We start from the raw sequence: 17384 nt of genomic DNA, 5'->3' as shown, positions 1-17384 counted from the left end.
TGTTTCTAGCCACCCTTTCTTAATTTATACCATCTACCTTTGCCTCTGGGCTTTTGTCTTTCTCTGTTCTATGTATCTTTCCTTACTTCTTTTCTTGGTGACTTGCTGTGTAGCTGGGTGGCTGGCCCCAGATATCCTTTCTCCTTCTCCTTTTGTCACTCATTGATCTTGTTTTCCAAGATTTCTCTGTCTATTTATTCTCTCTGCTTGCCAGCCCCACATATACCATTTCCTCCCGAGTTATTGTCTATTGAGTTATTGAGTCATTGTCTATTGAGTTCTTTATTAGGTCAATCAGGTGTTTCAGACAGGCAAAGTAACAGAGCTTCACAGAGTTAAACAAGTACAGCACAGAGGGTTAAACACCTTTGTGTAAGAGGAAGTCTGATGCCGCCATTAAACATGTGACTTATTAGAGGCGCATACAGATGAGGTAATAAAAGGGCGGTTTACCACACCGCTAACCACACCCACTTTAGGCAGGACTAAAGACGTATACGGCTGGACGTAAAGACGTATACGTACGTAGGCGGAACTACGTCACTAGCCAGGCCCACTTTTGGGCATGGCTAGGGGCGTTACGGGGGAAGGCATAAAAGACAGCGCACAGGAAGTCTCGCTCTCTTTTCCTGGAGTTCGGCTTCCGGTCCGGCCGCTAGCTGAGAACTAGATCCTCTCGGTTTGGTATCTTGTGAGTAATTTTCTATATTAAATACTTAGCCTTATTTTCAGTAATTGTGTGTCGCGTATAGTTACAGCGTCCGTTGAAGCCAACAATTTGGTGTCAGGAGTGGGATTGAAATCCGGATCCAGGCGCCCCGGAAAAACATAACTTCTCATGGCCCGTACGGGGATCGAACCCGCGACCTTGGCGTTATTAGCACCACGCTCTAACCAACTGAGCTAACCGGCCAGCCGTATACGTCTTTAGTCCTGCCTAAAGTGGGTGTGGTTAGCGGTGTGGTAAACCGCCCTTTTATTACCTCATCTGTATGCGCCTCTAATAAGTCACATGTTTAATGGCGGCATGAGACTTCCTCCTACACCTTTGCATCATTAAACAAATGTTCCACAATATACAAAAATGTAATACACTTTTAACTAATATTCCACAACGTGTCTGCTGTACTCAGACTTCCTTATTTGTATCTTTGTCAGTTTCTCAATTTGTCTATTTTGTCTTCCATTCCTGATATCATGTCTTCCACTTGTTCTACAGTGTATGTGCGTGTGGTGAACACATGTCTGAGTGGAGGTAAGTACATATGTATGAATATAAGGAGGCCAGAGGAAGACAGTATTTTTTGCCTTTCCTGGTCTCTTCCTTATTGCCTTGATACAGGTAGGGCCTCTACATGAGCTTGAGGCTCACTTGGCTAGGTCGCCTCACCAGTGATCTGGAATGTCTCTGCTCCTCTTTTTACATGGGCACTGAGGATTGGAATTTGCTCCGCCTGAGCTCACATTCATCAAGGTATTTCCCCAACACATTGATATTCTTAGATGATGGTTAGTTCCTGTAAAATGGGGAACTATATCTGTTACTATTAGTACACGTGAATGGAATCTATTGCTTATGTCTCTACAATATGCATAAGACATTGCATACTGCCCTTTTTCTCACTACCAGTTGACCTGCTAAATATTGTTTATACACAGCATAGGAGATCTAAGGATTCTTAGTGACAGGATCAAAATTACTGCATTTTCTTTAAGAATAAACTGTAACGAATGCTGTAACTTTCTCACTATAATTTGTTGTGGTAAAGCAATCTCCTCCTTTTTAAATGATAAAAATGAACAGGTTTCTCTGTGAGGTTTTCATACTCGAATATATATTGTGTTTAATCAGACCCACCCTCTCTACTACCTTATGTCCCTCTGTTCCCCATTGAACTCTTTCCACTCTTCATTCTTCCCCACATGAGAGAAAACATCTGACGATTTAAATGACGATCTCTCTACTCTCTACTCTGGGCGAAGGACATGACACGATGTCCTTCTTCTCTTTTTAAATTTATTCATTTTACATACCAACCCCTGTTCCTTCTGTCTCCCTCGCCTTCCCCCTGCCCCTTCTACTCCTCAGAGGTGGTAAGACCTTCCATGGGGAGTCAACAAAGTTGGGCACACCAAGTTGAGGCAGGGATGTCCTTCCTCTTTACGGCCACACATCCTGTTGTGAATGCACCACATTTCATTCTCCTCTCCGACAGCTAGTCTGATTCTGTGTCTGCACAACTGTGAATATGGCCTTGATAAAGAGGGTTTGCATGTTTGCATGTTTCTCTGTGGCTTTGAAGGTTATCCTGGAACTAGCTCTTGTAGACCAGTCTGATGTCGAACTCACAGAGACCTGCCTGCCTCTGCCTCCCACCCGGCCAAAAGTCATAGTTTTATAGAGGCAGTTTTCCTGATAATTTCCCTGCTGAGTGGTCTCTCCCTGCCGAGCAAGTGTTCTCCTGTCTGGTCTTGCTATTGGGACTCATGGGCACCACTCTCCTCTCCAGGATCTGTAAGTAACAAACGCTGTGTTGAAGCTTTCTCTAGTGTCACCTGTGAGCAAACTTCAAACACCTAACCCCCTGACAAAGATCTCTCTGCTCGACTCGGTCTCTGCACCCCCTTTCTCTCTGCCTGTCTCTCAGCCTGTCCCTCCCCCGATCCCCTCCCCTTTCTTCAAGCACAAATATGTCCATTACAGAGCTTTCTTCTCATCTCAGGGTCAAGAGCTGGATGAACTTCAGTTAACACAGAAGCTGTCCATTAGCCACAATGAAAGCAGCAAAAGAAAGTGCTTGAGAATAGTAGACAAAGGAGGACAAGAGCAGAGAATTTATTTTTGTATGCTTTCAATTGGCAACGTGGATAAAAATAATGAGATTTAATATTGTAACTGGATAATTTCAATGCTCAACATGTCTCTGAATCTAATTTAGCTATTGATGGGTGAAGATTGATAATATATATGGTCGAGTAATGCCATATACTACTTTGTCATTAATCAATCAGCGGTTCATTAAGTAAGTATTAGACATTCCTGAAGCTGGGCATGCAACCCAAACCAAAAGCACAGCTAGGCTTTGCTCTCATGACTTTTATGTTTCAGATTCTGAATACAATAGTGTTTGCACTCCATTGTATTTCATCAACACTTTCCAGAAACAGTACTAAACAGGGCGAGATGAGAATCAGGCCTGGAATCCTCAAGGCTGGTTGCACCTCTAAAGCAAGGATTTATGGCTGCCTGGCCATTGGCTGGGCAGCCTTACACAAGCTACTTAGCTTTTGTTTCCCCTGTCAATGAAAATGACCACTAGGGTTTTTTCTGTTAGCATGAGATGAGTGCTGACTGTTCAGCAATTACTGTGATTGCTGTCAGCCTCTGGTCTAAACAAAAACGTACTTGCCCAACAGGATCACCTGTGGGACTTTGAAACCATCCCACAGCCTTGGCTGCCCAGGAGACCAGTCAAGTCCCACAATTCTGAGCGTGGTTTACTGGGTTCAGGGACACTCTGCTTGGTGGTTACGACGTGAAGGCAGGTCCAGAAATCAACCTTGCAGTCTGGATTCTAGACTTTTCCCCCCGTAAATTTCACCTGACTGCTTGGTAGAATCAGCGCTTCTACGCGGATAAAGGAAACTCGTATAACTGAGGCGCACACATGTGGGCCTCGGACTGTCACTTGAACACAGATCTTTCCCACTTAATCTAGAATGGGGACCGTGACTATGTGGTGCATAGCTGTGTGACCCTAAACCGTGACAGGGCTGCCATCGCAGCCTCCCTGCCCGGAGGCAGAGAGAGGGGAGAGCAGGAAGAGCAGCGCGCTGCCTGGGGCGCTGGGCCCGGGCGGGCGGTGGAGAAGACTGGCTCGGCAGCTCCCGCCCGCAGGGATCGCCACCTGGGGCCACCCACGCTCCCCGAGTCCTCCGAGCGCCGCTCCCCGTCCACCCCGACCCGGGATCACGGCCCCGGGCCGGCGCTGGCGACAGGCTCTCCTTCAGCTCCCGGCTGCACCGCGTGGCTCAGCGCCATGGAGCCCGGGCCGCGCAGCAGGCCTGCCGAGCCGGGGCCTTGCGTGAGCGCCTCGCCGAGCGCGGGCGCAGCGCTTCCGGCGTCCGGGGCCGAGCCGGGGAGTCGGCCCGCAGCCGTGGCCGCCGTGCTGCCGGCCGGGGGCTGCGGGGAGAGGATGGGCGTCCGCACCCCGAAGCAGTTCTGCCGTGTGCTGGGGAGGCCGCTCATCAGCTACACCCTGCAGGCCCTGGAAAGGTAACTGCGCTGCCCCCCCGGAGCCCCGGCCACCCCGAGCGGCAGCAGCGCGGGGGGCAGCGGGCCTGGGGCGCGGAGTGCGCGGGGCACGGGGGACACAGGGACTCGCGGGGCCCGCGCCGCCCCAGGGGCTCCCGGGGGGAAGAGCGGCTCTGAGTGCCCGGCGCGCACCGCTGCGGCGCACGCGCGCGCCCCACGGTGCCGGGCGCACGTCCAGCTTCCTGGGCTGGCAGGTTTGTTTCTGCGAGACTGAACCGTGCCAGGCGGAAGGGAGGGTTTCAGAGTCCGTTTCAGCGGTTCAGTAGCGGGAAGGGATTGGGGGGCGGGCGCGAGACTCAGGCCAAGACACCCTAGAAAAAGACGCTGGGGTTACTGGTTCCAGACCCGTCAGGAAGGCCCCGAGGACGCGGGGGGATGAGAAGAAGGGAAGTGTTGTTGCCCTTCTGATGTGATGGGGCCCAGGGGAGACTCTCGGGTTCGGAGTCGAAGGCATTACAGAGCTCTCTAGTTCTGCCAGGTCTTAGCTTCCGAAGTCAGATGGAGACCTGTGCGATGCCTTAAACCCTGCACTGCAGCGAACTGGCTGCGTTTCCAGATAGAGAGCGTCGTTTAGCATCGGCAACCTTTACAGGAGACTTCGGTGGAAAGAAAGCACCATGTCCTTGTCATTTTGTTCCGAAGAGCAACCCTCGCTCCAGTTCCCCAACACACTGCAGAAAGTCAGAGGGACAGAGAAATTGCTCATGAGATTGGTTTGCTTTCTGATTATTGGCATTTGGCAAATGCAAGTGTAAGGGGCTGTAATCATACTTGATTAATGTAATCAGGCCGGTGGTTACATCTGAAATTCAGTCCGCCCTGGAAACGATTCCAGTTACTACCCCAGTTACCACCATCCTGTGGATAGTATGGAGCTTGCTTCGTACAGCTATCCTGACAATACCACACACCTACAGAGTTAGATCCGCAGACAGGCTGGCACCACGGCATCCATGCCGGCAATTGACTGGCCTGCAATGGACATGGCATCCTTGCAGGCAATGGGGTGGCCCGCAATGGACACGAGCAGAAGAATCTTTGCTTGGTAGTTACATGGAGGCACTTGTTTTTTCTATTTAACATCTCTTTACATGGGAAATGCTTTGTATTGATTTGCTTTTTTGCATGTACCGTGGTAGCCTGAGATAGGTGAGCATTAAAAATTAAATCTTTTAATGAAAAAAAGCGTTTGGAAAGGGTTTGAAAAATATTATGGAATATAATATAAAATATAAATACTATAAAATATTGTGGAAAATACGGCAAAAGAACACTTGTTTTCTATTTTTACTTAATTGATTATAGCAGTTTGAAATCCTTATAGCCTACCAGGGAAATTGGAATAAATTATAACAGGTTATAGCTCAGGGCACTTTGATTACTTTCTCATTTGGTTAGCAAGGAACTGAGATCAAGAATCTTAGTCCCTCATGTGACTATTGCTTTGTGAGGTGAGTTTCTATGAAGAAATTTTCTTTAAGAAGCCACGTGACAAAAGGATTTTTGTCAGGGGCATTAAGTTCTGTTAGGAGGCTCAGTTCTGTTCATTGACTTACATATTACTATTTAGAATGTTCTTTCTGGATCTGAAGTTGGAAATTGTTTTGTCCCTCATAGTCACTGACTGACAGGCCCACAGAGCAACAGTACAGTAGTTCCCACAATGAAGTGACCCTGTTTTCAATGGGGCTGGTTGAAATGTCACAGAAGGAATCGGTAGATATCACAGTGTGGAATCTGAGGAGCAGCCAGGATGCCTCTGCTCACTCTCCTGACTGAGGAGAGGCAGGATGATGCTCTCTTGACAGGAGGGGGTTACAGGATGGAGTTGACAGCTTGGTGAACTTTAGCTCAGGACTGGGGCCAGTTTCTTTTATTTGCTGGATAACAGCTTTATCAATACCTGGGGATGTTTAAGACCTTGGCAGGGGCTGAAGCCAGCTGGGAGAAATCTGCAGCTGGCTGGTTCACAGAGGAGTCAAGGCCTCTTTCTTTCTTTCTTTCTTTCTTTCTTTCTTTCTTTCTTTCTTTCTTTCTTCCTTTCTTCCTTCCTTCCTTCCTTCCCTCCTTTCTCTCTTTTTAAATCGTTGTTAAGATACAAAATGTGGGGTTGGTGACTAGGGATCCACAGAAATAAAGATTCTTACCAGCAACCCGATTCCTGGTTTCAAATACTTAAGGAAAGAAAATTTTGGTTAGTGTGGAGTTGCTTTAAAAAAAGACAAGCATATGACAACACAAGAGCAAATAAATGAAGCAAACCTAAGCCATACTTATTTAGATGTGTGGGGCTGGGCTGCCCTGACAGGTCTGCTTTAACCTTACTTGCCCTATTAAAACTTGGAGGTTTCTTGAGTCCTCTTAGGTGGAAGACCCTGCATAAGAGAACTTGTTCCTTGATATGGTTCATGTTTATCAAAACATTATAATTTGGCTTCTGATATCAATCACACACACAATCTTTCTGGTCTACAATGTTGTTTTATTTAAATTAAAAATTTTTTTACATACCAATTCCAGTTCCCTTTCCCTCCCACCCTCCCATTCCCCCCACCATCTGCCCATCCCACCCCAATCCACTCCTCAGGGAGGGTGAGGCCTCCCATGGGGGATCATCAAAGTCTGTTGTATCACTTGGGGCAGGACTTGGGCCCTACCCTGTGTATGGCAGAGAGTGTCACTCCATAGGGAATGCACTGGTTCCATTGCCAGTGGCCCTATATACTGCTTAAGCATCCCCCGACTGACACCCACATTCAGGGGGCTTAGTTCAGTCTTATGCAGGTTCCCCAACTGTTAGTCTGGAGTCCATGAGCTCCCACTTGTTCAGGTCAGCTGTTTCTGTGGGTTTCCCCAGCACTGTCTTGACCCCTTTGCTCATTATTCCTCTCTCTCTGCATCTAGATTCCTGAGTGAGGCAACCCAGAACCAGAAAGACAAGCATGGAATGTACTCACTCATGAGTGGGTATTAGACATAGAGCAAAGGATAACCAGCCTACAATGCACAACCTCAGAGAAGCTAAGAAACAAGGAGGACCCTAAGAGAGACATACATGAACCCTCGGAGAAGGGGAAAGGGACAAGATCTTTTGAGTAAATTGGGAGCATGGGGGGAGAAGGGAGGGACAGAGGGGAGAGAGGAGGGGTTAAGCGAAGGTGGGAGGAGAACTTGAGGCATCAGGAAGGTTGAGTTGGGAGAAGAACAGAGAAGTAGAACAGGGAAAGCGATGCCTTAATAGAGGGAGCTTTTATAGGCTTAACAAGAAACCTGGCACTAGGGAAATGTCCAGGAATTCACAAGGATGACCCCCAACTAAGAATCTCAGCAATAGTGGAGAGGCTACCTTAAATGCCCTTGCCCCATAATGAGATTGATAACTACCTTATATGCCATCTTAGAGCCTTCATCCAGTAGCTGATGGAAGCAAAATCAGAGATTCACAGCTAAGCACTGTAACATTCGCTTAAACCACTGAAAATTCTTCTGAGCAGGACAGATGAGAATTCCATGAGTTAAACCGAGATCCTAAGAATGAGAGAGAGAATATGTGAGAAATATTTATGGGGCAGTATTGGTCCCAGATAATATTGATTACGAAAAAGAAAGGTGCTTAAGATACTTTTAGTTGAATGGTAATATAATTAATGTATAACTAATTAATTATTGATTAATTAAGAAGGTCATGTCCAAGTGAAGGGAAGAATAAAGCTGTTGTAGTTTGCACAGGTTACACAATCAGAGCTCTGTGTTGCTTTCCCTTTGAGACGCCTTCAAAACCAGGCCAAGAACAGCAGCTCTGAGACTCACAGAGCTGAGCTGTAGTTTAGAGGGCTTGCTAAGGGATTAGCAGCCCACCTGCCTCACTAACTCAGTATTCTTCCCTAAATCATCAAAGTGGGTATGAAGAGGTGGGAATCTGTGGACAGTGGCTACAATGCCACTCAGAGTCAAGTTTCCATAAAGACAGTCGCCTTAGAAAACATCAGCTGCCACCTGTCCCTTTAAGGCCAGATTTCTGTAGCCTGGGTAAGAGTCTTTTGTAGGTGTTAACAGGGCTTGATTTTCTCCAGTTTTTTAAAATAAGAATTGGTGTACATGCTCTGTTTTCAACCAGTTTTATTAAACCATCTGAGCAGAGAATGCTTGTAACATTTGTTATTCCAGGAGAAAATAACTTCTAAGACATTATATTTCCTCCTCAAAATGTCTGTAGGTGTTATGGAGCTTGGGGCTAGGTTTATATTTGTTATGGAATGTGCTTGGAAGGAAATAGTCATGAGGATTTGATAGAATTGGGCTGCCGGGGTTTGGTGTGGACTTGTTTCCAGCTCAGAGGTAGACCAGATGCTTCTATTCAGCAAGTATTTATTCAGCATGCACTGTGTGAGGTACTTAAGGCCTTTTATAGTCTCGTGATTTTTGCATTATTAAAAGTCTCTTACAGAATTAAAAATTAATTCTATGACTTGAAAAGAATGTGAATAAATCCTTTGAAATACAAACAGCACTTACAAAAACTTGTAGGTCCTGGGTATATCCTTGATTATTGAACAAAATAGCATACTAAACTTACTACTTCTTGAGCGGCATGAAATAATGTTTTCTACTACTTTTTTTGAGGTACTTTTTCCTATTTCGTGCTATACATTCTATTCTCATTTCTGTTTAACCTAATCCCAATGATACTAAATTTAACTTAATAGGATGTAACAGTTACTCAAATATGCACACTTTGAAGAACAGTGGTTTGAAACATTTTAAAGCTGGGTATAGTGACTTATAAATCTGTCAGTCAGGAGACTGATGCAAGGGTTTAAGACCAGCTTGGTGTTGGTTGTGCATTCCAGGGCAGTCTGTACTGGACACCATCTCAATAACAGCAATCCCCCATAAAAGAAAACAAACCCAGGCCTACTATAAATTCAACCTAGTAAAATTAGGGCTAGAAAAAGATGGTTTAGTGGTTAAGCGCACTTATTGATCTTTCAGAGGACCCGGTTCTGTTGCCAGCGCCCACAAGACAGCTCACGGTCTTCTAGTCTCACTGGACTGCATGCACGAGTGCGCATACACGTATGCAGGCAAGACACTCCTACATTGAATGAAGCTCATACAGTTGCCTGAGAATGGTCTAAAGCTACAGATTTAGCTATCCATGACTGTTTACATCTAGTTTATTCTAAATAGAAGAAGTCATTGAACGAATATTTGAATTCTTATTTGTTATGTGTTTCCCTTTCATTTTTCTTCTGGATTCTTTCAGAATTTAACTAAAATGGAAAGAAACAAAGGTAAACAGTTTAGGAATCAAATTAATCTCTTGCTTTACAAAAAAAAAGTCTGCCACTGATGTAAGTTGATATTTACTGTAATTACTTCTATTTAATGTAGAGGCTAACATGGGACCACATTAGATAATTAGAGTTTATCCTTGTAGCCCTGGCTGTCCTTGAACTCTCTTTGTAGACCAGACTGGCCTCAAACTTATATGCATATTATGTAGATCATCCCGCCTTTGCCTTCTGAGTGCTGGGAGTAAAGATGTGCACCACCTCACCCTGTCTTAATAATTTCTTAAAAGCCTTAATTTAATGCTTTTAAAATAGTTTTATCTAATTATTTAAGCATTGTCTTTAAGTTAAGTAACTAACTTTGTTCAGTTAGAAAATATTAATATATGGTATGTTAACATAGGGCATAGTAAAGGTTCTGTCCTAGATGCTTGGTTGACATTTGTTGAATGTCCCAGTAAATACACGGATGAAGGTAAACTTTCCTTTGTTGGAGTTATTAGAAATTACAGGAAATTGAATGTCTAACTGTAAAAGTAGCAATACCACATGTTCCAGCCCCAGTAACAGTAATGGTCCAGAATGGTCCAGAATGACCTTTTCCTCTCTTAGATGTCACACTTTCCTCTGAGACAGTGTTGGTATATTTTTATGGGTTAAGCGTGTAAGCTCCAAAGTCAGTTTGGGTTTAGCCCCATCACTTCATTTTCTATTGGTGTGGTTGTGGGCAGGTCATTATCTCTGTGTCCTCAACGGTAAAATCAAGACCATAGCAATTTATCCCAAATAGCTGGGTATTGAGATAGTGTATACAAATTCTCAACACAGCCCACAGACGCTAGCAAAGATTCTACATTTTTAGCTGTTTCTAGAACTAATAGTATTGAAATATGTTCCAAGTTCTGGGATGTAGTCTTTCCGAGAGCCTGCTGCCTAGTGAAGGAGATAAAACCTTACTGGCCACAGCATGCTGCTTAATAATCTTTGGGCATGCATCCTTTGAAAGTGCAAGGTAGGGGATTGCACCGAGCTTTGTAATCCAAGGAGGTTTCCTGGATTGGAATGTTGTTGGGCTCCAGCTCCCATGGGGTCTCTGTGAGTTGCTTGTCAGCCAATAACCACAGGTGTATCCTGTTTTCTAGTCTGTCTTACATCCCTGACTTTGCCCCACTGGTATCAACCTCTAATTATGAAAACATAAACTCTTACACCTGGGGTTTTAGCAGTTTGCTGTAAGTCTGTATATAAGGCTGCTCCCTCCTTGCAATAAAGACACACACACACATGCATGCATGCATTCTCTTAGCACAAACAGCCAGAACGTCTTGTCTTTCATTTAAATCTCCAAGCTTTTTCCCAATACATTAGACTTGCTCGTGGCCTAGTGAGATCAGGAAAGAAAGAAGACCCTGAGAGATCGCCCTCAGAGGCTGGCCAGCAGGAATGATTTATGAGGGTGAATTGAAAATGGGTACCTCAACTTCTAGGATTGTTAAAGAAACCAGGTACTGGTATTAAGCGAAAGACACTCAGGCAGAGGCAAGGGGTTCTCTGTGATTTCAAGGCCAGCTTGGTGTATGGAGTGAATTCCAGGACAGGCATAAGTAAACGGAGAAACCTTGTCTCATAAAAGGAAAAAATAAAAGAAATAGAGTAATAGTAATAAATAAACAAATAAATAAGCCACATAAAGATGCAAAATACACAGAGTCTGGATACTGTATGCTATTGTGTTGCTTTGAATTGTTCAATTGCTAAGGAAGGAAAAACAACTGCTAAAATATACTTGAATATAAATGCTGCTGAATTAATCCAACTGATATATTTTAAAAATGCTTTGACTTCAAAATTTAAGTATAAGAATATGTTACTTTGGAAAAGAGATTTTATTTGTGTTTCCACAGAAAATGAAAAGCTGTGGATTCCTTCCATATTAATATCACTCCAGACTAAGTCATTTTGAAATGTCTGATAAAATATAAAAGTGATTGAGAACCTCTTACTTAGGATCTAAGGTTAAAATCAAGGAAACCAAACCAAAAGTGTTGTAAGATATTATACTATGGGCAATTTATTCATTCAGTAAATGCTTTGATAAGCAATTTGTATATAGCAAGAGAGATATATGTTGCTATGGGGCCCATACTCCAGAAGGTGAATTAAACAAATCAAATCAAACCAAACCAAACCAAAACAAAAAAAAGCCTCAAACCAAAATTAAGGAATATTGTATTGCCAATGAAAAAAGTGGCATTTTCCAATCTTTATTCATTTCAAATAAAATAGAAATACAGAGGTATATATTTCTATACTATGAAAGATAGGAAAAATACTATATGAATCTATTACATAAATTATAGAAGTATATTTTATTTATCATATAAGACATATCATACAAATGTCTTCTGAAAAATACTTCTGTGTTTTTCTGAGTCCTAGCAGTCATTTTCAAATAAACACAAGAGACTTAATATAAATTATAAATACTTGGCCAGTAGCTCAGGCTTATTAGCCCTTAGGACTTAAATTACCCATTTCTATTAATGTACATTCTGTCACGTGCCTCCTGTCAACACTGTCTGACTCCTCCCTTCCTCCTCCCCTCATTCTCAGCTCAGCTTTCCCGCCTAGCTTCATCCTGTTCAGCTATTGGCCAGTCAGCTTGTTTATCAAACCAACCATAGTTTCACATATTCACAGAGTGTAAAGGAAAATTCCACATACCTCTGCCAGAGATGGTGTAGAGGTATTACATGAATATCATACAAATTAAAAATGAGAAGTGCGTAATACATGTTAAGTGCTTTTCTTGTTATCTATAATTTTGATTCTTGATACGTTTTTAGGACTTACCTATTCTAGCATGGATGTATAGGGTTTTATTAGCTTATAATTCTATTTAATTTTTATTATTTTCAATTAATTTTTTGTAGTTAACATATAGACTGTTAGAAAATTTAAGTGATTTTTTTTTTAACTCAGAATTGACACTGTGGGCCAGAGGCATTTTCTGGTTTGGGGCCATTGAAACGTGCAGGTCCCCATTGCCACTTGTTGACTGGCACTAGTATCCACAATCCTGTTAAAGTTTCTGATTCCAGAGGTAGTCAGTCTGGGGGAGGTGTGTGAAGTCAGACAGTTTTCCTGTTTGAGTGGTTGGTTACAGCTTGTCGGACATCTTGAGACAGTCAAGGGTAGAACTCAATAGTATTTTGTGTTGTTATTACCCCACTGTGGGAGAAAATAATAGGAATAATATAAATTTAAAAGTATATTCTTTTGTGTGTTTTCTCAGACATTTTATAGATATACATTTTGTTCAAATTTAAATGAAGTAAAAAATCTAATGTATCTAATACTTTATGTACCATGCTATCTATGTAAGATACATATAGTGTGAAAAATCACCTGGATTGATAGTGTGACGTGCTTACTTATTCCCAGACCTGATCAAGACACATGACAACTGAGCTTTCCACTATAATCTCCCAATGTAGGTTGATAGATACATATTTGTACTGGAACTTAGTTTTCTTTTATTAGCTTTATAACCTGCTTATTAAATGCACACATGCTTTCTTTGTAGAGTATGCTGGATAAAAGACATTGTTGTGGCAGTGACAAGGGAGAACATGGAAGAAATGAGAAACATCATCCAGAGGTATGGGCATAAGCGCGTCTCACTAGCTGAGGCCGGAGCCACACGCCACAGGTCAATTTTCAATGGCCTGAAAGCTCTAGCAGAGGACCAGCCAGACGGCAAACTCACTAAGCCAGAAGTTGTGATTATCCATGATGCGGTGAGACCTTTTGTTGATGAAGATATTCTCCTGAGAGTTGTCATAGCAGCCAATGAACATGGGGTGAGTGCCGACACTGAGGATGGATAAGGGGTGATCAATGGAGTATGGTTTATTGGCTGAATTTTGATAGAAATGTGTTTGACTGTCTACGTGGGTACAGTGACCATAAGCCCTTTCTTTAAGGCTGTCATAGCACTGTGGACTGTGGGACTTGAATGTTCTTTTGGTCATGTCATTTATCGTATTGTGACCTGAGCGACTGGAGGATACACTAATGATGCCATTAGAATATATGCCTATGACACTCATTTAACCCTTCCTTATCCCCTCACAGGTAGTTAGCTTTTCTTTTTCTTTTCATGCTGTACTCTACCAACATGTATATATGTATGTATGTATGTATATATATATATATATACACATATATAACTGGCTAGAGAAAATGAGGTTTATTTCTTCCTGCTATTGTAGGTAATGAACGTGAGTTATGAAAGAGGATATAAAACTAATTATTTTTCTGGTTCTGATTCTGTTCTGAATTCTTTGTTTTTGGTGGTGGATGAGTATATCAAATATATTCAATACTGAAAATGTCAAATGTAATATACAGTTTCTATTTCAATGCCAATTCTAACTGTATATCATTTCACTAAGCTGTATATAGACTTTGGGTCTGGTTTTTTTTTGGTTTGTAATGTTTTTATTTACTTGAAAGGTTTTTTTCTTTTAGAAGCACTCTTATTTACATATCCATCCCCCCATTCCCTCTCCCTCCCATCCTCCCATGCCCCCTACTGAATCGCCCAACCCACCCCCACACACTCCCCAAGGATAGTGAGATCCTCCACAGGGGACCACCAAAGTCTGTCACATCATTTGGGGGAGGGGCTTGGCCCTCCTTCCTGTATCTGGGCTGCAATAGTATCCCTCCATAGGGATTGGGCTCCCAAAGTCCATTTGTGCTCTAGGAATGAACACTGACTCCACGGTTAGAGGTCCCATGGACTGCCCTGGCCTCCTACCTGGCACAAGTTTGCATCCTAAATTTGAGACACGGTAGTGTGACACTATTCACGGGGAGACATGAACACATGTCTACTCACCCCAGATAGGGAACCAATGACAGATTAAAGTAAGGGTACCCCCGATGTCCAACTTGATGAGCCAAGGAGTTTAATTGGTGTAATTTATAACATGTGTGTGAGTTTGTTACTATAAAAACTTCATGAAACTGCTTCCACATCGGGACATGAAATTTAGCGTAACCTAAATCTGTGTTCCCAGGCTATGGTCACTCAAATTTGGGTCCAGAATAAATGATCTCTTATTCCTTTTGAGGTGAGAGCTCTGTTGTTTTTCACTGACAAGTGTTTGTGGCAATTCTTATTAAACTTCCATTTTCTTACATTTAAAAGTCAATCACATATATATCTTAAAATCAACACCTTGTATTTTCAATGAAATTTGGACCTTTCTAATTACATTTAAAAGCATAATTCAAAACCAAGGTTTTATGGCATTAATTTTTAGAAAAAAACATAGGAAATATGGTTTCATTTGGAGACATTGCCTTGGTTTTATGGATGGGAAAGGATGCTTTTCATGAATGGTAAAAATCATGAGTTTCATATGGGTATGTGTATTAAGGATTTTCCTCAGTTTATTAATGATTAGCTGGATGTTACAGTTGGTTCAAATTTAAATCCAGAGAAACACAACCTTCTATGCATAAAAATCAGTTCTTAGATGAACTAAAAGACAGACAAAACTGGATTTTCATGGAGGAGTCGCCCAGGCCCCACTAGATAGAACATATTTGTGTGTTTATAGGCAAAGTTTATTGAGCATTGCTCTAGTTACCTGCAAGCTTTAGGGTGAAGAGCTTAAAGGCGAATTTTTGGTAGTGTGGGTGGGTCTGCTCTAAGGAACAGGTTTTCCACTGATGCAATCCTGTCCAAAGTTTCCATAATGGGCTGGCAGTGCCTATAATACTGCCACAGTAACCCCGGTTACATGCAAATGATGCTCCTTGCCAACTTAGACTTGTAATCGTGAAGAAGCAAGTGTAGTTGAGATAAGAGCAGTTGGATTCAGTCAAAAGGTGGCAAACGTTGCCATTGTTTTAACCTGTCTACAAACTGTGAAGGAAGCCCAGTCACGGGCACTCAGCTGGAACCACTGCCTACATTCCATTTTAGTTTAAAAACTGTCAACGGAGATGGGCTACACCAAGCGACTGAGAATTAGCTTGGCTGCATAGAGAAGCGTGGAGTGTCACCAGCACACGGTTCCCTCAGTGTGGTTACATTCTCAAGTTCCGCGTGGAGGAAAGTTGGCCTCTCTAGGGCCAGTGGCTAGATTCTTACAGAATTCTCTCTCTGTCTCTTTTAATGTTAACTTGGGTATAAAATGCTCAGTGAATTTTTCCATTAATTTTAAAATAAATTACATCAGTTTTTCCTGTTTTCTTCTGCTTTTGATAAGTCTGTGAAATAAAATTAGACTGTTAAAATTGTTTTCCCATGGAGATGAAGAGATGGTTAATGGGTTGCCTCATCCAGCCTTGATATGAGGGTTTCTTCCCAGTCTTACTGTAACTTGTTAGGACATGTTCTATGGATGCCCTGGGAGGCCTGTTCCTGTTTCTGAAGGGAAATGGAGATGTGGGGGCAGGACCTTGGCGTTCTGGAGAGAGGGAAAACTGTGGTTGGAATGTAGTGTATGAGAGAAGGATAAAAGTTGGGAAAAAGGGGCGCGTTTTACTCTTGCCGAGGACTTAAGTTCATATCCCGGTGTTCATGTCTTGTGGTTCACAGCACTTGTAACTCAGGCTTCAGGAGATCTAATGCTCTCTTTTGGCCTCTGTAGGTGCTTATACTTATGTCCACAAGTCCACACTGACACATCACTTAAAAATTAAACACTAGCAAGTAAATTGCTATTATTCCTTTGAAAGTAAGCTGCCTTCAAAAATGTGTTTATGTATTTTCCCTCACAGTTGTTCAGTTTGTAGAAACTGTCTGGATATGAGCTGCCTTTCCCCTTTCCTTTGGGGTTATTGTCCTTTATGAAATTGGACTCATATCTTCATTCTAGAAAATTCTGAACCGTTGTCTCTGGTTATTGTCCCCCATATTTCCTACGTGCCCATGTTTTCCTTTTCCTTGTGTGCATGCATGCTGTGTCCTTTTATTCCATCATCATGTCCAGCTTTTCTTTCCTGTTTCCGTGTTTTCTGGGTGTGGAGTCCTAGGTGATCTGGTTTCTGTTTCCTTCACTTTTTTTTAGCTGTGTCTAATCTCCTGGTTAGGAATCCATATAATATTTTCCAGTTCCTTCTAGTCCATTTTCAATTGTGATTAGTCCTCTTCTGGTTTGGGTTTTACGTTTTGTCCTTTAATATTTAAACCATCTATACACTGCAGCTAATTGTGCTTCTTGGTAGCGCTCCAACTTTTCCTTTCTGTTCACTTTTGCCTGTGGTTTGTTTCTTCCTTTGCCTTATAGTCTGAGCTGCACCAGATGTCAAGGAACAAGTTCTGCTCTTGTTTGGCAGGACTTTATCAGGGAGAATCCCATGGACGCGGGAGAGGGTGCATTTCTGAGGCTTGGATTTATGTTCTTTCTGCCAGCGATTCCAAGCACATTACCAACTTGGACCAGCATTGTATTCATTCTTGCCTTGCGGTTTTGTAGATCCTTGGCAACATTAAATCAAACTATTCTTCCACATATGTCAAGCTGGTCATTAGACTTTTTCAGGAGCAGCTGCCCGTGCTGTATAGGTCTAAAGCCAAGACAATCTTGCTTGCGGGCTTCTTTGACTTGGGTGTTCTCCTTTTTAAATGAGGGCTGTGTCCTCTGTGTGAGAGCCTCATCCTAACTAAGTGGTACAGGCTCCAGATGTTAGTTATCATTCTTTGTTGACTGTACAAGTTAAATATCCTTGTAAGCCCCAAAGCATTCTTCATA

General features: G+C 42.7%; 1 protein-coding gene and 1 non-coding gene across 7 annotated transcripts in view; one reads left to right on the top strand and one right to left on the bottom strand.

Annotated features, from left to right (window-relative positions):
* Positions 1–641: 641 nt before the first annotated feature.
* Crppa (CDP-L-ribitol pyrophosphorylase A) overlaps positions 642–17384 on the top strand; it is a 267060-nt gene continuing 250317 nt past the window's right edge. The window contains exons 1-2 of one of the 6 annotated variants that reach the window (XM_021230698.2): positions 642–691; positions 13196–13472. In XM_021230698.2, coding sequence (XP_021086357.1) covers positions 13242–13472 — 231 coding nt within the window. In that variant the 5' untranslated portion in view covers positions 642–691; positions 13196–13241. Of the gene's footprint in view, positions 692–3519; positions 4277–4436; positions 4510–13195; positions 13473–17384 lie in introns of those variants that run through there. The other 5 variants (XM_040743231.1, XM_040743230.1, XM_021230697.2 and 2 more) reach the window with 5 other exon arrangements.
* On the bottom strand, positions 840–913 carry Trnai-aau. Its single transcript has one exon. It is a non-coding gene; the product is annotated as a tRNA-Ile (tRNA).

The sequence above is a fragment of the Mesocricetus auratus genome, unplaced genomic scaffold (assembly GCF_017639785.1).
Source record: "Mesocricetus auratus isolate SY011 unplaced genomic scaffold, BCM_Maur_2.0 Super-Scaffold_15014, whole genome shotgun sequence".
NCBI classification, from domain to species: domain Eukaryota; kingdom Metazoa; phylum Chordata; class Mammalia; order Rodentia; family Cricetidae; genus Mesocricetus; species Mesocricetus auratus.
The sequence above is the reverse complement of the archived record's forward strand: the minus strand, read 5'-3'. Positions and strand labels throughout refer to the sequence as shown.